This window comes from Chelonoidis abingdonii, chromosome 1 (assembly GCF_003597395.2).
Source record: "Chelonoidis abingdonii isolate Lonesome George chromosome 1, CheloAbing_2.0, whole genome shotgun sequence".
NCBI lineage: Eukaryota > Metazoa > Chordata > Testudines > Testudinidae > Chelonoidis > Chelonoidis abingdonii.
In genome coordinates, this window is record NC_133769.1 from 312,446,700 (window position 1) to 312,469,910 (window position 23,211).

At 41.6% G+C, this 23,211-nt stretch overlaps 1 protein-coding gene across 1 annotated transcript in view; it reads right to left on the minus strand.

The window, feature by feature from the left end:
• SIAH3 (siah E3 ubiquitin protein ligase family member 3) overlaps window positions 1-21,716 on the minus strand; it is a 72,465-nt gene extending 50,749 nt beyond the window's left edge. Inside the window, exon 1 of the mRNA XM_032790002.1 lies at window positions 21,490-21,716. Within this exon, the coding sequence (XP_032645893.1) occupies window positions 21,490-21,624 (135 nt within the window). The 5' untranslated portion in view covers window positions 21,625-21,716. The remainder of the gene's footprint in view (window positions 1-21,489) is intronic.
• Window positions 21,717-23,211: the final 1,495 nt, after the last annotated feature.

Sequence of the window (23,211 nt, forward strand, 5' to 3'; positions counted from 1 at the left end):
AAGGAAAGCATAGTGCTCCTTGAAAGGAAAGTCAGAGCTGGACTGAAAACACACTAAACATCCTTCTCCAGGATAGCTAGGCACTCTGCCAAAAATAGGTACAAACTCAATAAGCCGTATGTAGTTCAAGCTGAGTTTGTACATTTTCTGGTAAGACAAAACTTCTGCCCCTTCACACAAGATCCTGGAAATTTTCCTTGGTAAAATACCAATATTCCAACTCATTGTGGGCCAGTAGCAGAACTATCAACTTGCATGCTTATTAAGGCCCTGAAATCCATGAAATTGGGTAAGGCTCCTGGCCCAGACAGCTTGCCTGTTTTTTGTAAACATTTTTTCCAGATCCTTTGCAGGTAAACTGACTACCTTGTTCAACACATCTCTGTAAGAAGGTGGTTCCCCCCGATCCCCTCCAATCTGGCCAGAAGCCTAGATTTCAGTTATTCCCAAGGTAGGGCAGCAGCTCATGTTATTCTCAGACTATAGACCAATTTCCTTCATTAATGGTGATGTGAATATACTGGCCAAAATTTTGACAGCCAGTCTGGAGGGATTTGTGCCCAGCATCATATAATGAAACCAGGTGGGATTTATTAAAGACCGGCATGGCTTAGATCAGAGATCAGCAACCTTTGGCATGCAGCTCGCCAGGGTAAGCACCCTGGTGGGCCGGGCTGGTTTGTTTACCTGTCACATCCACAGGTTCAGCCGATCGCAGCTCCCACTGGCTGCGATTTGCCACTCCAGGCCAATGGAGGCTCTGGGAAGCGGCATGGGCTGAGGGATGTGCTGGCCGCTGCTTCCCCCAATGGCCTGGAGCAGTGAACTGTGGTCAGTGGGAGCCGCGATCAGCTGAATCTGCAAACATGGCAGGTAAACTAACCGGCCTGGCCTGCCAGGGTGCTTACCCTAGCGGGCCACTGGCCAAAGGTTGCCAATCTCTGCTATATGTCAACGATAACTTTTTATTTATAACTAATCCTGAAACCGCAATCCCCCCTCCCTTCTAGCATTAATCCAGGATTTTGGCTAACTTTTGTGGCTATAGAATTAATTGGGAAAAGTCAGAACTGCTTGGGATTACTCAGCTGCCTTCTAGCAGGCTTTTCTCCCAGTGGCCATTTCGTAAGCAGAGGTATTTAAATACTTGGGGATAAATACACCAAGGAATCTAGAAAATCTTGTAAAAATGAATTTAGAACCCACCCTTCTACAGCTAGTGGAGGATACTAGTTGGTGGGAGGCACTGTCTCTCGGGGCGGGGGGGGGGGAGGGTATTACATTAACACAGTTAAACTATATATCTTACCTAGATTTTTTGTACATTTTGAGTAAGCTACCTGTCATCATGTCTCCATCTTATTATAAAAGATTATTAAGACCTTTTATATGGAGTCCAACACAATGCCCTGGGCTATCTTAGAGGAAGTTTCAACTCCACATTGATAAGAGTGGTTTCAGGCTCACAGATCTTCAGAACTCTTATGTTACCTCTGTCATGCCTCAGGCCTCTCATTGGTTCCAACCCATGAGTAACAACATCTGCATATAGGTGAGGATTGAAACAGAACTAATGAAACCAATCCCCTATTAGGAGTCTTTGATTCCTCATTGTACCTTACAGAGAAAACAGGGTACCCTCCATAGTGGCCACCAGGAGAGCAAGTGCCATTTGGGCAAGTAGGTCACCCCAAAACCATACAGAAGTCACTGTCTGGGCTAATTCTGACTTACAGATTGGCAGCCAACCAAACATACAGTGAGACTTACTTGGTTGATGGTGAGAAGAAAATCCCTTTGAAGGTCCAACAACATCAGTATAACCTCACTACCACAGTGATATAGCAGTATATACAGCAGGAACATTTTTTGACTTATCTCTTTGGTCCAGGAGCCAGAGGGCTGCCCGACACCTGTGAAGTACCAGTGAATAAGGCTAATATTTTGTCATGGTTATTTTTAGTAAAAGTCAGAGACAGGTCACAGTCAATAAACAAATATTCACAGAAGCCATGACCTGTCCCTGACTTTTACTAAAAATAACTGTGACAAAATGGCGAGATGGAGAGGGTCCAGCACTCACCGATGCTGCGGCTCCAGATTCCCCCCCCCATTGCCCACAGCGACTGGGAGCTGCAGGGTCCCTCCTCCACCTGCGGCAGCTGGGAGCTGCAAGGCCCTTCCCCCCGCTACCCCCTACCCCCATCAGCTGGGAGCTGCAGTGGCTGAAGTGGAAAATGTCATGGAGGTCTCTGGAAGTCACGAATTCCATGACCTCCATGACTTAATCTTAGCCTTGCTCATGAACATTAGCTGCCACCCTCAGGCAGACTGTTACAACCCAAGGCACAAACCTCCAATTGGTTATGTTTTCTATAATTAGCTTCACCAATCAAGTATCAAGTGTGAACTCCTCTAGCACTATAACAGCCTTAACATGGCATCACAGACAGTCCCCTTGGGCACTCCTGTCCATCTTGCCATCCAGGCAAGTCTGCCTTTGTGATGGATGGTCCTTTACACCACAAGTTACAAGAACATTCAGATTATTCCCCCAGAGGGCCAGTCACTTACTCCAGGCCAAGTGCACCTCAGATCACGCACCAAGGACTGCACTTCTAGTCAGTTCAATAATAAACTAACTAAAGATTTATTAACCAAAAAAAGGAAACAAGAGTTATTTACAAGGATAAAGCAGGTAACTAGACGAACATGTGTACACACACACACACACACACACACACACACACACACACACACACACACACACACAAGTGACAGTCTTAGGTTCCAAAAAGAAGTTGCTGTAATAAGCAAGCCCTATATGTCCTTTAGGCCTACCCCAATCCAAACAGCTTGAGGATCCCCTGTTTAAGCTGAGAAATATTCCCCTCCCCAAGCAGCATAGTAATGTCTATTTCTTCTTGACAGGGATTTTTATTCCCTTGCCCAAGAACTCAAACTCATGGGAAGAGCTTTTGTGCATGTCCCCTCTTCGTGGGTGTGGGAGAAGCAATGAACAAAGTCTTATATCCTCTATGTTCAACAATGGCTTGTCTGGTGTCTATAGCCTCTCTTTTGTTGGAGAGGAGATAACACCTCTTGTGGTGAACTGGTATTTCACAGCTGGTAATGCTTCTCTCCTGGCTGTGGGAGTTTACAGTTTCAGAGCAAACACTTTTATACTTACAGAGCAAACACTTAACTATTACCCTATAACATGGAATACAGACTTTATAAGTAAGATTAATACATCCAGCATCCTATAAGCATGTCCTAAAGAGTAAACACATTCATATATCTCTAATACCTATTTTAACAATGCTAACACACAGGTGAGCCAGATTGGTTTCCAGCTATGCCTTAGATGGCATTGCGGGAGGCCTGGGGCCTTGGCATGAGCTGGCACACAGGTCCGCCAGCATCACAACAGGGTGTAATAAAGATTCTCACAAACTCTTCAGATTCATGCCATCCATATATGATGAAAAAGAACCCTTTGCATCTCAAAGTTATTACTAAATACTGGGATAAAGAGCTGGAGCATCCCTCACAGGCGTCCTAGTGGTCATTTGTGTTATACAATGCAAAACATGCTTCCATAGGGTTAGGCCCATAATGTCTGACTTTTTTTTTTTTTGGTGTTTGGAGGAAAGACTGACCTAGCAGTGTTGAGATGCAGCGGAATAGTTCCAATGTACAGGGAAGCCTTTGATGACCCTATGCCAGGAATACACACCCCTGATTGCTATGTAGGAACTCCCTGCCTGCTGTCATCAGGCAGTATGAGATATGACTGCAGGAGAGACAGGGCAAGGACAAGAGATCTGCTGCTAAATGAATCTGCCAGCCATTGCTCTCAGTGGAGCAGGAGATCCTCTTCTGTGGCTCAGCAACCAGGGGAGATTTCCTTCTGTTTCACCCCTATGGAATACTCCAACCCACAGCCCAGTGGTTCAGGCCACTGCCTGGGGAAGGATTTATCCCATTATGCACACACATTTCTTTTTCTTAGCAGTTTTGAGTTTAAGAAATATGTCTCTTTCCTGGGCTATATTAACAGGAATGTCATTCATAAGACATGGGAGGTAACTGTTCTGCTCTACTTGGCACTGGTGCCACCTCAGCTAGAGTATTGTGTCCATTATTGGGTACTGCATTTTAAGAAAGATGTAGACAAATTGGAGAGAGTCCGAAGGAGAGAAAAAAAAAAAAAGAGGTCTAGCAAACGTGACCAATGAGGAAATGTTGAAAGATTTGGTCATGTTTAGCCTAGAGAAGATAAGGCTGAGGAGACAACATGATAACTGTCTTCAGATATCTAGGAGGTTGTTATAAAGAGAATGGTGATCGATTGTTCTCTTTGTCCACTGAGGATAGAGGTGACCCTAAGAGCCCCTTAATACCCACTGACAAAGGGTTCATTGCCATGTAACAACTACCCATATTACGCTTGACAAACTCACGACAGTATTTATCTACAAAGAGTATTGTATGAAGAGTCAAATGAAAGCTGGTGACACAGCAGTCACTATTATTATTGTGTGATGTATGTACAGATGGTGTGTAAAGAATTATGCATGTGTGCTGGAAATATGTTCCTAAAATACATCTTGGTGGCAGAGTTGTTAAACAAGTTTGTCCTAAACAAAGGAATATGGATTTACCTGTCAGCCTTGGAATCTATTGTGAATCAAGTATTCTGAAACCAGCACAAAGGATGCTTCATTTGCATTCTAAGTCAACAGAAGAGCAGGTTATCAGGAGCATGAGGAAATAACATGCTGTAAGCTTCTGAAAGCACCAACAGTAGGGGAGAAAAACTTTATCTGAGGATACACTTCAAAATTACACATTTCAAAGCTTGACTGGACTATAAATAGAAGGGGAATAAACCCCTAGTTATCCATTACTTAGGGAACAAAGAGGAAGCATTTGCTGTATGAACTGTGGATCTCCTGCTACGTGTGGGGGTGATGCTGGAAAGTTGCTTTAGGTAAGAAACATATCTGAGCCAAGGAATGCAATCCACTAAGTTTTAGTCACTGGAAAGGATGATCATACTTTTGTTACCATTTTCCATCTATATTATTTCTGCTTAGTATCACTTAAATCTCTGTTCTTTGTTAATAAAACAGTAAGTTTTATTATAGATCCATCTCAGTGCTATTATATTAAGTGAAGCATGCATCCTTTACTGAACCAGCAGACGGGTGTGTACTCTGTCTCTTTGGAGACAGTGCACCTGGTAATTTTTGTGAGTGTCCAGTGATAGGGGCTGGATGCTGCAGAGGAACTGGGGGCAACCATAGTTCCCTGCCAGGAAAGGAAAGTACTGGCAGAGTCCTGAGGAGTTTGCTAGGCTAGCTAACAAGACAGAGTGTCAGGGAGCTGAGGTACAGTTTAGCAACAGCAAATCTCACTTTCACTGAGGCAGAAGGTAACAAGGTGGCTTATAGTTCTGGACACTCCAAGATAGCATCACAGTAGGACAGGAGGTAATTGGCTTAGACTGTAGCAAGAGAGCTTTAGGTTAAATATTAGGGAAAACTTCCTAACAGCAAGGGTAGTTAAATACTGGAATAGGATACCTAGAGAGGTTGTGGAATCCCTGTCACTGGAGGTTTTAAGAACAGATTGAACAAACATCTGTCAGGGAAGACCTATGTTTACTTAATACTGCCTCAGGGTAGAGGGAAGGACTAGATGACCTCCAGAGGTCCCTTCCAGCCTTACATTTCTAGAATTCTCACAAGACAATGGAAAGGTTCAATTTCCACTTGAATTTTTGCTCCCAGTAATGTTTTTGTTTTACAGGAAAGCAAGACAGTGGTTTGGATGGAATTTGCTGCATGACTTGTACCTCTCTCACTAATGGAGATGTTGGAGATGTGTGTCTCTTTCGGTAATTCAGACCTTTATCTTTTTTCAAAATCTCCCCCCTTTTATTTTATTTTTTTTTAAAAAGCCACGATGAGAAAACAGTTGATTGTGGTGATATAACATGAATACAAACAATACAAATTTCGTACACAATTTCAAACACCGTGTAAGATGTTTGTTGATAAAACTGAAAAACAAGACACATTGACAGGATAAAGTAAGAGCTCTCCTTGAACCACATTGCACCTGTATAGAGACCATTCCCTGACATAAGCACTAAGAATGGCCAGACCAATGGTCCATCCATTTTGACAGTGGCCAATGCCAGGTGCTTCAGAAGGAATGATCAGAATAGGAAATCATTGAGTAATTCATCCTCTGTTGTCCCCTCCCAGCTTCTGGCAGTCTGAGGCTGGGGACATCCAGAGTATGGAGTTGCACCCCAACCATCTTGGCTAATAGCCATTGATGGACCTATCTTCCTCCATGAATTTATCTCATTCTTATTTGAACCTTGTCATACTTTTGGCCTTCACAGCATCCCCTGGCAATGAGTTCCCCAGGCTGGCTGCATGAAAGTTGTATTTCAAGCCTGCTGCCTATTCATTTCATTGGGTGACGCCTGGTTCTTCTGACATGCACTTCTGTTCCTGTTCTACCCTAATCTGCAAAGGTTTGGGGTTATCCCCTTGTGTTATCTGCCCGTCAAGACCCCCTTAAGGGCATTGAATTGATTTTGCGTTTACTGTGTAACATTAGGATATTGGATGGGTGTAAATGAGATTTATGTGTCCCAGACTTAAAGGTCAGAGGCTAAATTGTGTTGAAAATATCTCACTTTATTCAGAATTCTGCCTGCAACTAGACCACCTCAGGCTGTGAGCTTGTCATGTCCCAAACTCAGCAGGGCCTGGTCAGTATGTGGATGAGAGACCTCCAAGGAAAACTAAGGTTGGTACAGCAGAGTTCTGATTCAGTAGGCTCCACTCTGCCCACTTAAGTTAGTACAATGCTGACAAATGCCCCAGCATGCTTTGCTGTGGTAGGTCTTTCTTATAGATGAGACATGACTAATCATTAAAAGATTTGTCTTCACTTGGAAAAATATATTGAAGTTACCAACTTTCATGATCCCTCAACCTTTTTTCTAGTGACAACCCAAGTTAGCACCTTCTACCTCAATGTAGCATATTGAAGTCTACCCCAGGTGGAAGTCTACATTGAGGTAGAAGGTGTTAAATTGTGTCTTTACTGGGGAAAAAGTAAAGGTGTAATCCACGGTGAGCTATACTGAGTGTGAATACTCCCAAAGAGACACGGGCACTTTTCAGAAGAGGAAGGTTGTTAGTACCCGTATCCTGGCCAGCCATGATATCCCAGCTAACTTCTACCTCAGATCATAATTTTCTGTTACCTAAACAGCCACCCAACTCCATACAGTTTCAGGTGGGGAAAGCTTTCTTCACTTTCCCTCCTAAAAACAAACAGATAAACTGTGCTGTGTAATGCTGGTGCAGAATGATTGCTTCATTCTTTTCCATTGGTGGCTGCGTATGAACAGTGGAGGAATGATCCCTACATGCATTATTTAACACTTTTTAAGTGTTTTATATTTTCAAAGTACAGGTTAATCATCATGAAGTAGTTAGGGCCACAAATATGAAATGTGGGTACCTACACTTAACTTTCAAATTTCATATTCCAGCTCCTAAGAACATGTAGCCAGATTGTGAGCTGAGCTGAGTACCCACAAATCTCATTGATGCCAGTGGGATCAGCAGGTTTCTCAGCACTTCTGAAAAGTCATATGGACCTTATCTACAGGTCCTTCATACAGATTTAGGAGCTTAACTTTAGGCACCCACATCTAAAAATTTTGACTCAAGTGTCAAAACATCCACGTGAGGTCAGAAAATATTAATAACCCAATTTTATAGAGACCAAGCAAGACCCAGAGAGGTTAAGGGACTTCCCAAGACCAGACAGTGAGGTACTAGCAAAACTGGCTCCCAGCATAAGACTCAACCCATTATATCATGTTGCTTCTTCTATTTTCTGCTTTCAGTTATAGGCAAGCACCAAAGTGCTCAGAAATTATATAGTGATGCATGAATTATAAACAAGTACATCAGTTAGGCTTTAGGTGAGCTGTATCTGAGAGCAGAATTTGGCCCACAGTATACGAAGTGCTTTGGCATCCTTCTGAATGAAAAGAACTACATGCATTATGTTATTTCATCTGTAACTTTCATGTAAGTTGTAAAAGGCAAGAACAAAAAGGGTTATTTTTATAAAGAGCTGAGAGGCTGGGTTCAGTGTCAATTATTTTTCCCTGCTAGTGAGTCAAGAAAAGGTCTTTCCTTCCCTACTTAACATCTGCGTCTTTAGTCTGAGGGTACGTCTACACTATGGGATTATTACAATTTTACATAAACTGGTTTTGTAAAACAGATTGTATAAAGTCGAGTGTACACGGCCACACTAAGCACATTAATTCGGTGGTGTGAGTCCATGGTCTGAGCCTAGCGTCGATTCTGGAGCGTTGCACTGTGGGTAGCTAGCATGTAGCTATCCCATAGTTCCCGCAGTCTCCCCCACCCATTGGAATTCTGGGTTGAGACCCCAAAGCATGATGGTGCAAAAAAGTGTCACGGGTGATTCTGAGTAAATGTCGTCACTCATTCCTTCCTCCGTGAAAGCAACGGCAGACAATCATTTCGTGCCCTTTTTCCCTGGATTGCCCTGGGAGACGCCATAGCATGGCAACCATGGAGCCAATTCAGCTTTTTTTTTTACTGTCACCGTATGTCTACTGGATATTGCTAACAGACGCGGTACTGCAGCGCTACACAGCAGCATTCATTTGCCTTTGCAAGATAGCAGAGACGGTTATCTGTTGTTCTGTACTGTCTGCTGCTGTCATGGATGCTCCTGGCTGAGGTCAGCCGGGGGCGCAAAGACAAAAATGGGAATATCTCTCTGAGTCAATCCCTCCTTTATGGTATCTAAAAATAGAGTCAGTCCTGCCTAGAATATGGTGCAAGTGTACTAGAGAACCAGTGTACCAGAGAACCAGAGAGCACAGCCACTCCGTGTCAGATTCCGACGCAAGAAACAATGAGCTACATGCATTCTAGAGGGTGCCCCTGCAACCAACCCCACCCGTGTGCTTCCCTGCTCTCAACTTCTTGGGCTCAGTTGCAGTGTCCCCCCATTTGTGTAGAGATGAAGTATTAAGAATGCAGAATAAGAAACACTGACTTGTTAGAGTGGATAAAATGAGGGGGGGCAGCCCTCCGGTTTGCTCTTGATAGTCAGGTAGGACATTAACTGGTTGGGGAGAGGAACCCAGCATCCTGCTGCTATGATAGTCCAGGCAGTACAGAATCTTCTTTAACATGAAAGGGAGGAGCTGAATGGAGCTCAGATCCCAGTGCTATGATGAAGCTGTTACCAAGCCATTCTGTACCATCACTTGGGCAAACAGGAAATGAAATTCAAAAGTTCGTGGGGCTTTTCCTGTCTACCTGGCCAGTGCATCCGAGTTCAGATTGCTGTCCAGAGCAGTCACAATGGTGCACTGTGGGATACCGCCCGGAGGCCAATACCATCGATTTGCGGCCACACGAACCCTAATCCGATATGATAACACCGATTTCAGCACTACTCCTCTCGTCGGGGAGAAGTACAGAAACCGGTTTAAAGAATCCTTTATATCGATATAAAGGGCCTCGTTGTGTGGACGGGTGCAGCATTAAATTGGTTTAACGCTGCTAAAGTCAGTTTAAACGCGTAGTGTAGACCAGGCCTCAGTTCTCTTGCTAAAGGAGGTCGGTTGGCTTCTGGCAAATCAAAGTGACTTTCGCTTAAACAATAATCAGGCTTAGTGCCTTGACACCGCCAAGGGTAACATACTATTGCTGCTGGATTTATCTGTGAATCAAGGAAGATTCTTTCTAATCATTGACTCACTATTAAAAATACATTAAAGGGTGGAAAAATTATTGAGAGATGTCTTGCAAGTTAAGCTAATGTTTCCAGTTTAACTGAAATGTTAAATTATCCACTATTGCCCTGCCAGATCCACTGGAGAGATTCAGCTAGTTTCAGATCTGTTTTCTGATAGTGTCTTCATCTTGCACCAACAGCCTGAAAGGAAAATTCAGGCTTGGTAATCAGGACTTTGTTATTTACAAGCCTGTGGCTGTGTTTATACCACCTCTCATAACCTTAGCTTTGAGTCTCTTTCTGAAATATTTTCTGTTACACTAAGAAATCCAGTAAAAGTTTCATTTATTTTAAATGAATTTAAATTTATTTATTTCCTGGCTGATTTACACTCTTCTGAGATTCCAGGCAAAAGTTACAATTGGAAGGAAGATTCCAGTAAGGCTGCAAGGGGGAATTGGGTGAAATGATTTAGAACTACCACAAGTGCTTATATCTGTTTTCACAAGATACCTTAAATCTTGAGCTGGTTGAAACTATATAGAAAACTGCCTGCAAGCATTAATTCCAGTTTAAAATGAATTTGATTCAGCCACCTGGCTGCCTTTTTTGTGTTCACAGTCTACAAACATTGAAAAGCGTGTGAGAAGAGTTCATTGTCAAGAGTTCACTGTCAAGCATTCATGCACAAGTGGGGTATTTTACAGGGGATGGGACCCTGACAGCAGTTCCTCAAGCCCCTCACTAGAGCCCTGGCACAGAGAAAATTAAAGTCAAACATGGATCTGACCCCTGCCCCCTATTTGCAAGTAGGACCGTGACCCACCAACTAGACAGAATTACTTTGTGGGAATGAGAGGACAGAAAATTAAATTTAAACTCTGCATCCCAGCCAATAAGTATTAGAAACAGCTTAATTATTTTTAGGAATGACACCTCAGACAAGTCTGTGTGGCCCAGAGGAGGGAAAGGTATTTTCTAAAATTCCCTTAACGTGATTGCTAAAGAACTGCTTGTGAGCAAGTCATAGAGTTAAAAAAATAATTATAACATTTATTTAAGCAAGGCAACCTTGATCCAGTTGCAGACATTCCACAAGGAGAAGGATGCTAAATTCATTGAGCAAATTATTCTCTCAGCTCTACTTAAAACATGGCTTGCTGTAGGGAACTGGATATGGAGCACTCTGTCTTCTCCATTTAGTAATGTATTTCACATTGCCTGTACATATCAATGAGTGACTGACATATCCCTAAGCATATTTTGGAGTAATTCTTCTCATCTCTGGTCTCTCCTACACCCACAAGACCCCGCTTTACAATACCTATTAAACATAGTTGCTAAAATCAGAGGGGTAGCTGTGTTAGTCTGTCTGTAAACAGTGACAGAATCTTGTGGCACCTTATAGACTAACAGACGTATTGGAGCATGAGCTTTCGTGGGTGAATACCCACTTTGTCAGAGGCAAGTGGATATTCACCCACAAAAGCTTATGCTCCAATACGTCCGTTAGTCTATAAGGTGCCACAGGACTCTTTGTTACTAGGTGCTAAAATGATATTCCTAGCCTGGTGATCTGCCCACATCACCGACGGCCTTCAAAATACTCCACTGGCTCCCCTTCTCCACTGCAGGTTTAAACTTCCTGTACTTGGACTCCAGGGCCTGCACAGCTCTGCCCTTGCCTGCTTATCCAGCCTAGCCACCCACACTGTCCTTTCCTAATCCAATCGTGACAGCGTCAATGCCCTGTTTATCAGCTTCAACTGCCCTCCCTACATATTTTCTGAGCTAGTGTGAAAAGCCATTCTCCACTTCTCCTGAAGAGCTCCATCTTCCATGACTCCTACAAGAAAGGAGTCAAGGACATGTATTTATTTGTGTATAGACCCTTTTTTAAAATTAAATGTCTGTTTTACATTGCTAAGTATCTTCCACATCTTCGCTGAGTAACCACACAATCTCAGTGATGTAGTCCATGCCTTTGTCCTCTACCCTCACGCTATTTTTTTGGCAACCCTCTTTTTGATGTTATCTGAAATTAGATTGTATGCCTTTTGGGACAGGAAGCATGGTGACTTATCTGTACATTGAGGCAACTTGCACACTCTTGTAAAATCATATTGCATATCATGTTTGGATGCTGTGATCATATCCATATCACCTGTGTTTATCTTAAAGAGGTCTGGCAATCTTGGCTAGATTTTCTTTTGGACAAACCAAAGAAACCATTTTTTGTTAGTTTTGGTCTCAGACCTGGAAGTGGCCTGGCTGGATTTACTACTTGTTAGGTGATAGCTACCTATAATCAGAGACATCTTCTCTCGAGCTCTTAGTACCTCTCGGAAGAAGAAACTTACATGCAGCCCACAAGCCAAACCTGGCTTACATAACTCTAAAACAGGGGTCAGCAACCTTTCAGAAGTGGTGTGCCGAGTCTTCATTTATTCACTCTGATTTAAGGTTTCGTGTCCCAGTAATACATTTTAAGGTTTTTAGAAGGTCTCTCTCTATAAGTCTATATATTATATAACTAAACTATTGTTGTATGTAAAGTAAATAAGGTTTTTAAAATGTTTTAGAAGCTTCATTTAAATTAAAATTAAAATGCAGAGCCTCTTGGACCAGTGGCCAGGATCCAGGCAGTGCAAGTGCCACTGAAAATCAGCTCAAGTGCTGCCTTCGGCACCTGTGCCATAGGTTGCGTTCCCCTGCTCTAAAATGTAGTTTACAGTTGTCCTTATCATTATCAGAGGGATGCAGACGGTAGAGACTACAGGTCCCAATATGCAACCCTGCATCTTCATTGGAGCAGATGATGCATTGCAGCACTGGGACCAGTAATTTTTCTAGCATGTACCTCCCTATCAAAAGGAGAAGGTGGCTGAATTTTATTCTGTTTTATACATATTAAGTGTGGCTCTCAGGTTCCTGGCAAGTTCCTACTACAGGCTCCAGCTGAATGAAATTTGGATACCTCTAACTTGAAGACAGATGACTAAGGCCCCAATCCTACACACGCGCTAAATTCTAAGCATTCTAAGCAATTCCTTTAAGTTCATGTTACTACTCCTGTGCTTAAAGTCCAGTACAAATATGTTTGCAGCATGTGGCTCTGCAATGCTAAATATTCTGACACTATCAATAGCATCATCCTGCAGTTACCATCTCAAACTCTCATTTAGCAAAGCCTGAAGGTGACCATAACCTTCTGCCTACCCCAGCCAGGACACAGAACCCCCTTTGTGTTTCTTTACTAGGTTTTCACACTTATTATGTTGCTTATTTTCCACATGGCAGCCTCTAACACTGTAAGCATATTTTCATTTTCTGATGGGGTGATGCTCTTCTCTGCTCTGTTGAAGCCCACCTCATTGTTTATCTGTAGCCTCTATTTGTTTTCTACACAATGAGAGGTTACTGATTTGATCCAATATTTTTCTGTCTCGTTTGTGCTCCATTTTTCTGTGTTTTGCCTTTCATTTCAATGGACAGATAGTGCCAGAGAAAGGATAGTGTTGGTAAGCTCCAGGCTTGGGAGTCAGGGGATTTGGATTCTATTTCAATCTGTGCCACAGATTTCCTGCAGGATTTTGGCAACTCACCTAACTTCTCTGGAGCTCAATTTCACCATCAGTAAAATAAGGATAACAACACATTCCTTCCGCACGGGGATGATGTGAGGATAAATCCATTAATGTTTGCCAGACATTCAGAAATCCTTCTAAATACGTTAACTGTTTTTGATTCAGGTGGTACACTGAGTATACGTAAGGCAGCTCATTTGAAATGCCAGGATATTTCTCCCTCCCCTCCTCTTGACATAGAACACTTGGGTAGAACATGTTTCATGCATCAGGCAGAAATCTTGTATGTGGTGTCGGACTCTCAGGCCATCAAGACTTTGCGGTTGTGTAGGAACGGGTCAAATGGCGAACGATCGCTATGGCCGACTGTCTGGCTAAGTGTTGAAGACGACGCTCACACTGAGGTTACTAGAAAACCTCCATGAACCACTGAAATTTTATCCCTGATGCAGCTATACTCATTCCTGCCACTGAACCCATATATCCCTAGAAACTAATTTCAATAAACAGAGATATTGACAAACGTCTGAAGGTACATGATGCATTCGGATTTAGCCACATGTTTCCATTCACATCAATGAGGTGAAAGGGGCTAAATCTCTCTGCTTTTACAGTTCCTGAATATCTTCTGACTGGTGATTGTTTTGCTGGTGTAGTCTATCAATAGCTGAATTGATTGCATAGAAAAATGATTCCAATTTTGTTTCAATTAGTTAAATTGCAAATCAGGAACCCACTCCTGCTCTGAAGTCTGTGGAGTTTAACTTCAGTGGAGACAGGAGCAGGCCAAAATCAGGTTACTAAAAAGCAAGCAGGAAAATCTTTTGCTTCAGGTTTTCTAACGGCAGACAAGTGGCAGTGTGAGGAACAACAGAAAGGAGAGGAAAGTACTTTACAGAAAGAGGCAGGCTATGAAAAGAAATAAAAATGAAGCAATCCAATAAGGTGTTGAATGCCTTGATAGTCAGACTTTCAGTTTCCAAATATAACACCTATCAGGACAAAGGGGCATGCTAGGAAATTGCTCACATTTACAGCTGTGTCCAGACAAAAACCTCAGCTCTGAACATATACAAACTGGCAAAGTTTGGATCTGGATCCTGATCAACTGAATTTGGCAGCTCATCTCTACTTGCATTACAGCAACTATTATAAAAATTGAGCATAATAGGAGCAAAATATTTCCTAGATCACTTTTGATTTCTAAAGAAAGCTTCATCCTATCAGACTGAAACTGCATTCTTTCCCTTCCCACCTCCCAGGCACAGGCCTGGGGGCAACATCTCTCAAGGCAAATGAAGTGGCCTTTTATTTTCTTTTGTGTGTGTAAATGTGCAGGGGAGAGGTGCCAGATTGACAGCTCTGGAATTCTCTGTGTAAACTGACTCCCCAGGTTATTGATCCTTCTCATATGGCAGGAGTATGAACCTTTGTCACCCTGACCCAGGTCAGATGAGTAGAACCAGGAAATAAAGTCCAGTCTCTTATCAGTATGCCTGTGTGTCAGACATTTATTATAGCTTCTGTTTATTCCCAGAACTGGGTCAGAATAGGCAGTGTCAGTGTAAAGCTTTCCCACCCTGTACTGGGAAGATGTCTTAACCCTGATTTATAAGGAGGGTGAGAAGGTAATTCAGTCTCCATGAACATAGCAGTGTTGCCAAGTTGGACAATTTTATTGCAAGTCTAGCAATTTTGAAGGTCTGCTATGAGCCCCCAACCCACATGCTGGAACCTGAGCATCTCAGCTTTCATTTAAGGAAGATAAGCACATTTTTAGCCCTCGTGGGTGCAGAGAAAAGCTTGAAAACAGACCATAAAGTCTCCAACACCAAAAAACAAAAAGAGCCCAACAGTTATTCTTATTTAAGTCTCATTATTTTTGAGCCAAACTCATAATTTGGGAGTGCCTAAACCCATGATTTTTGAATGCATGGGGCTCGCAATATTGCATTTAATCTGTGGCTTTTCTGCTGAGTAACCTACAAAGCGTGTCAATTAGTGCCAGCTGTGATTATTTTTTGTGCGACACATGTCCACTGGGAACTGGATTGAGACCTATCAACTCATTTCACATTGTCAGGCCTTTCATTCACGCATCTCTTTCATTTGCACCTACTGTGTTAGCATTAGTCACCCTATGAGTCTACATTTCTCCTGAGATGTATTGGCCCATTATGTGCAATAGAATTTAAGAACTATGTTGAAAGATGATGGCTATAGTGTGTTGTGGGTGGAGCTGATGGATCAGCATGTGGGACCATATTAGATAGCTAGTTATAAACACCTGCTGTCAAATCCCCTGCTGAGAAGATGGGTATTTCTCTAATATTATAATAACTGCACTGTCTTCTGTTGAAAATGCCTGACTTGAAACTTCTTGTGAGGAACTTTTTCTTTTTAATAAAAACTTCTTTAAAATCACATTCCTCTCAACACCAAACAACATATTTACCTGTCCTCCCCCTGCCCCCAATGCTGTATCACAACAGACAACAGCAATAGTTAATCTCCCACAAGAGGGGGGTCAGTTTAAGATGATTAAGTCAGAAGCTATTTTCCCCACCATTTCTTTTGCTTTATTTTCTCTTAGGAGAGATCACAATTGCTGTTCTATCTGATTACATTTAAACTCTGAGCTGTCCTAATTTTACACTGTAATGTCTGTGTTAGACATTGAAAATGAAGCCCTTGTTGCCCTGTCCTAAGCCTCTGTGGGGTGTGTGTATAAACTCAGGGTTAATGGCTTACAACAGGGAAGAACTCCAGGGATTAGACAGATAGCAGCATTAATAGATGGTCTCCCCCAAGGGAGAGTCAGTGAAGCATGCTCCCACGTGCCTTTGATGCAGGAAAAGGGTTGTGCGTGAATCACGATGGTTGCGTTTGCACAAAGACGTAGCAAACTGCGGAGATTTCTTGGCTATTTGTCATTAAGCTGATTTCCAGGTTTACATTTTGAAGCCTGTTCAGCTGAGGCAGTGGTTAAGAGATGCAGCGAGTCAGCTATGGTTGGCGCCTTCTCTGGGGACACTATGCGCACATTTAAGGCTTTAGCTAAAGCTTTTATCTCTTCTTCAAATTACACTGTGTCAAATACTAATTGAGAAATAACCTAAAGCTAATAAGGACTCATTTGCACTATCAGACTAACCATGTTTATAATGTAGTATGTGTGTACACATTGTATTCTGAATGCCCTCTAGTGGTGATTGTTACCATAGTACTACTTAATATGGGAAATTGCCTGATGAACTAAACTAGTCGGAATCCTGAACCAGAAAGGAAGGGCTTCTGGGTGGGCAGAGTGGGACAATATAGCAGAGTGGGTTGTTAGCAGCATGTTTCAAGCTGCCTCTCTCTCTTTCCTTACACTAAATAAATAATTAAATCCCACATGTGTACAATATACCACGGCACTTAATCCTGGTTCAAAGTCTGTTGGGGATAAAGTGGATTACAATGCTGTCTGGCTGACCAGTGTGCATGGAGACAAAGCATTATAACAGGATTAAAAACCCTTTTCTCCTTCAGTTAAAGCAGATTTGTTTGGGTTTTTTTATGATCCGGTTATAACAGTTTGGCCTTGTGAGCCATGCAATACTCCGAATGGCTACAAGATTAAACTGTGTTTAGGCACCTCTTTATCATAAGGAACCATATTTAATGTCACGAGAGCCTAAAGGTCCTGTAGAAAGAAGAAAAGATGGTCTCATAAGAACAACACACTTATTTACACCAAGAATATGAAATAAACAAAGGAAGGTGGTGTTAATCACAACAAGTTAGAGTTACAATTTATGCCCTGGTGACTTTATGTAAGTTTTGGGGGCTGTCTTTTTATAATGAGTGTGTGTACAGTGTCTAGCGCAATACAGCCTTTATCTTGATTAGGGTCTATAGGCACAACCGTAATAAAAATATTATATTATTGTTGCTGTTACTGTTATTATCATCATTATTATTTAATAATAATAATAATAAATAATTAAGGTGGAAATACTCCATTGTAAGGCTGAACTGCTGCAGCAAAAGGAAAGAAGCAGAGACTTTTGAGTTCACTTCTGCCATCCCTGTAATTTCCTGCATTCTTATGTTCTGTTTGGGAATTGAAATATAAGACATGAAAGGGCTGATGGAAGGAAGGTGTAAGAGGGGCTGAGGAACCTGTACAGTGGAGTTATCACTAATGGAAGGAAAGAAAAGAAAAGGAAAGAAAAGAAAGAAAACACATTGACCCTTCTTTGCGCATGAACCAGAATACATTCCTGTTCTTTCCACGCAGAGAAAGTACTTAAAACTTTCACAGTAAGCTAAATGGCCTTTATCCAGGCACAATAAGCATTGCTTCTTTAAGCAACCCCCTTTAATTATCATAGTCTTAAAGACTGTAATCATTTAGCTAGTGGCTAGCTACATAATAATGGTTTTGCCTTTTATTTCAAAAGGGAGGCATCACATTGTCTGTATGCTTGAAGGAATCCCAGGTTGCTAAGTAATGGATATAATATGATTGGGAATGAAGGTGACCTATAGAAGCATGGTAAATACATGATTTTCTCTGCTCAGCAAGTGAATTTTGATTACAGCTCAGCACATGCCTCTGGTTTTAAGATGCTTGTGGCATTCTTGTGAAAGCTCATGAAAGGAGAAAGTACAAAAAGCTGCAAGAAAGAGAAATAGGCTTCAAAAAACCTATTTATACCCACATCAAATAAAGAAAATTGAGGGCGATGGTTGTAATCTTGTCTGTTCTTGTTTACAGCTGCCTGTGTTAGTCTGTCATATGAAGAGAAAATAACAGCGGATCAATACAGCTATCTGCATTGATATTTTAGCATTTTTTTAAAAATACTCTAAATGGAGCATAAGCCTCCCTAGTTAAGTCTTTTCTGCCTGAGGACGAATATATGTTTGTAAGTGTGTATTTTACTGCCAACACAGAGACCAGCACTAAAGGAATTGGTAAAGTAGCACATTCTTTACAGTCTTAGGGCTGAATTCTGATCTCAGTTACAGTACACTGGAATGAATCTGGAGTAATTCCATTGACTTCACTGAAATTCCCCTGGATTTACCACCATGTTAGGAAGACTGGAACTTCACATATCTCTTTCTGCAGAATATTAGCATTTCCTGGCACTGCATTGGCAAGTAAACATCTTGATAAATACAGGATCACTGAATCATGTCAAATGTACATGATGTGTAACCACAGAGCCTCAGATTGGGCTTGATCCTACATGCACTGAAAGCCCCCATTGACTTTAATGGTGCAGGAACAGGGCCCTGGCACAAACTGACTTCAGTGGAGCTATGCCAGTGTACACCAAAGGAGGATCTGTCAAGATAATTGATTATGTAAAGAAATGTGATAAAACTTATTTGTTATTCATATTACAGTAGCAATCACATCAGTGCTCCATTGTGCTAGGCGCTGCACAAATCTGGTTGCTACTGTAAGAGCAACCCCTGCCCAAAGAGATCACAATTTTAGAGTGAGCACAAATGTTCATCATTTTGGGTGAGGAAAGTGCCTGTGTTCATGGCCCTTGTTCTCAGTCAGATTTGTATTCTCATTGTTACATCCTGATTTATATTTTAGGATTGTCCAAAACAAATTATGGTTAAAATGACCAAAACATGGATCATCAAATATGGGACATCAAAGTTTGTCATAATACTGTAAGTCACCTAAGGAGTATATTTGGCTTTTTATTTTAAAGTACTGTAATACATCACTTGTATTTTAATATATTGGGACACTTTATTTCTAAAGTTCATAATCTATGTAATTTATTATATATTTATACAGTGCCTAGCGCTATGAGGCCCAATCTGCTTGTAGTCTTCAGATGCTTGCCCTGTGACAGTTATTATTCTTATTACCAAATATGGAAATATTTCACCAGTATCATGTTCTGTGTCAAGTTCCAAGTAATAGTTAGAGCACTTATATATTAGTAAGTTGGCAGCACACTTCACTGTACACGTCATTGGTTTTTTTCATATTGAAATGGTTTCTTGATCACACTCATATCCCCCTAGTGTTATAAAGTATGCAGTGAAACAGGCTCACTGGGCCTGATCCTGCAAACCTGCCATATAAGCCACTCCCATTGAAGGAAAGGGGAGTTTTTGTTATGGGTTCAATCCTGCTGTTCCACCAAACCTGAAACTCCCATTTGCTTCAGTGAGACTTCTGCATGTAATGCCTGATGCAAAGCCCAGTGAGATCAATGGCAAGACTCTTTGATGGCAGTGGGCTCTGAATCAGGGCCCTGAAGGGCTCAGCCACTATGAGCTCAGAAAGTGAGACACTATTTATTTCTGGGGATAAAGAAGAGCAACACCAAATTGTTTCAAAGCATTGGAACGTACAGACTGCAGCTCCAACCTGAGAGAAATTGCTCTGATTAACTGCAAGCCCAATCTGCTGAGATCCTGAGAACCCTAAACTTCCACTGCCTTCCATGGGCACTCTACATCCTACTGGATTGGCACCTGTCTAGGCTCCACTGTACCTCAACTGGCAATAACCTAGGACACTCATTTGCTGCTTCTTGTTGTTGTTTTAAGCAGAATGATTTGATGGTCTCCTGCTACTGTGATACATCAAAGGGGTTAGGGTAGAATTCTCCATTTTGTTAAAATATCTTCCATCCACTTACAGAGTCTGAATATTTCTTTCTACATAGTTCCTACCTATTCTGAACAGTCACACCAAACCTTAAGATAATCATTTTTTTAGATAGGTTGTATTGGTGGGGGAGAGGGAGACTCACTTTGCAAGAGATGAGATGAAAAGTGAGCTAGTTGTTAAACGTTCCCTTTGCAGCCCTGCCCTACCTCATCCATACTGCTGGGGGTTCCCAACATGCTTTCAGCATGCTTAGAAACATACCCTCCAGGAGTGGCTGTACTTCTAGAAATAACCTCTTCTCATCAGTGGGACTCTCCAAGATAGTGTTGTCCGACACTGTAAATAGCATTCCTAACAGTCTGCATTTTGTGAGTGCTACTTTCTGGAATAATGAAAAACAAGATTGTGATGGCAATAACCAATGGTATTTTAAAGGCATTTAGATGCCTACCTTCCTTTGACCCTGAGTTCTGAGGCGAGATCCGTTCTCTCAAAGGATCCCCTAACACCCTATGCTGGGAAGAGGTTCCCTTTGAGTTCCTGACAAGGACTTTGGAACAGCCAAAGAAGAGTCTGCCTAAAGAATCCATCTGTGGTTTTAGATGGCAGGACAGGACATTCTGTTCAAGAGAGGTCGGTGAGGACCTCCAGCAACCAAGATGGGCACTAATAAAACTGCTAATTTGTTATCATAATAAACCAATTAAAGACTCCCAATAGTCTCTTTGCCTCACTAGTTGCTTAGCTCCTCTCTAGATGAGATCACAATCATTGGGGTTTGGCATAGGCTCAGCTACTGCCACGTAGTCAATGGAAATCTAGAAACTTACTAAGAGAATATAGCAAGAGGGTTATTTTTATGGTGACTATAAATGGTTTTGCTTTATTAAGGCTAATTTAAACTCATGACTAAAATATGTTCACCTTGCAAATGACATGGGGCACTTTATATGCCAGATGAAATTATCCAAATTCCCTATAGAAGAAATAGACTCTCAAAGAAAACCTCCCTCTCTCCCTCTTCAGCTTGCTAGTCAGCAGCACATTACCCTTTGGTATCAGACAGTTAGGAAAGATTTCCAGGATCTGTGTTTGCACTGTTTCACAAAAGGAAACAGATTTTCATTAAACTAACTTTTCCAACAATTTTTTCCAAACCCTTGCCTCTGGAATATTTGATACACAGATGAAGAGGGGGGGGTGGGCTACTAGAGAGAGAAGCAACAACTTCACAGTATTCCCTGTAGCCACTGATTGCTTGCCTTTAGCTCTAAAGTAAACCAAACAGAAAGACCATATGAAACAGTCTCTTTGCTAGTAATGTGCTCACAACAATCTGTCCTATTGTGCTAAAGCATCATTTCACTCCCTATGGAGAAACAAATGAGTAGCATAAAACACTGGAATAGAAACATATTTTTAACTCACCTTTAGGCTGTGTGTTGGGTTTACAACACAGACAAGTTGCCCAGCAGCTGAAAAAACCCTCTTAGCCTTGTAATGTTGAAACCTAAGATGAATAAGATCTAATACAGCCCCAAAGCACTGGGTGAAGAAAAGCATCACAACTTTTGTTGTTGTTGTTTGGTGAGAAAAGCAAGGAAGGAGACTGTCAGTCTTTGAGACTGGGGAAGGAGCGCAGCCTGTGAGAACTACACTCCTGCACAGCTTAGCATGCCTTCATATTCATCATCAAAATAAGATGGTTAGAATCTTGCAGCAGTGGGTCAGCCAATCAAAAGGACCGGAATGTTATCCTTGAGGTCCAGAGACAGCCAATAACAAATGCTTCCCCCCCCCGCCCTCGCCTACAAAAACTCCCTGATGAATTGAGCCTGGTGGAGAATGCATTATTGAACATTACCATACATCAGCACATTGCATTTATCTTGTGATTACAGCCAGCCATACATAATGCTGTGGAGATATGCAGACAAAATTGATTGTTTAATGTCTCCATTTATTAATTGACTTAATTTAACACAAGAGCTCTCTAATACCAAGGCTAAATGTAAAACATTAAAAAAACCCACCAGTAAAAACTGTGAGAAAGTAGCCAAATGGATTAAGTATACTCTGTGTTATACTTATAAAAGCAGTTCAGGAGAAAAATCAAATATTAGGAAAGTATTACAATTTCTTCTAGGGATTAAAGCAGAAGCAGATCTGTACATATAAATAAATGTACATGTATGTGTGTTTGCAAGCTGCAATTAGGATTTATGGTACTCTGACTTTTTCTGAATCTTATTCTCAACTATTCAGCAAAGAAATCCCAAGTGCCCTAAAACATCTTTCTTAAAAATATAAGACGAGTTTTTCAGCTGACGTAAATTGGCATAGTTCCATTAAAGTCAGTGGAGCTATTCTGATTTACACTAGCCGAGGATCAGGTCCATGGTATCCAAAAAGTAGTAATTACTGGATGCTGGAACTAGGAGAGCACAAAAGGGCACAGAGCATGCTTCTAAAAATAATGGAATACATGATGCATGAATGCACCCACACAGAGGAACGAACACTGAAGGAAAAGTGGCTTGTAAATCAGTGGAACAATTACAGATGCAGAAGGCTTTTACTTGTCATTCATTTGCATAGTGGTGGGCAGCAAATTGCTAATTAACCACTAGATTGTCCTGGACATTAAAAATGGGATTAAGATCATGCATGCAAAATAATATGCTTTGCTATATTATTACCAATATGGCTCTGCTTCGGTGAGTGAGGGACATTGACCTAAATGATCAGGACTTGTTAAACTTAAGTCCCATGACAGGACTTTGCAGGGGTGGAAGTTCCATAGCAAATGTGTGGCTCAAAATGCTTATTCATTTTGTGGGACAATTCTGTGTGATCTGTTGCTCTGCTTGTCAATAAATCAAAGAAGGCTAATTTAATTAGCTCTCTGCCTGTACTTCCTATCAGGGTGCTATTTAGGATTGCTGGCTAAGTACTCAGATGGCTTATTTAGCCTTTGTAATCCTTTTTCCTTCAGAGCATAACAGATAAAAGTAGCTCTTTGTTGTTGTTTTTTTAAACATGAGACCAGCTTGGATCAGAATTCTGCTCATGACAGACAAGCCCACATACCGAGCCAGCTCCAATTTGTGACTGAATTGTCACAACTGCTAGTTCCTAAATCAATACTGT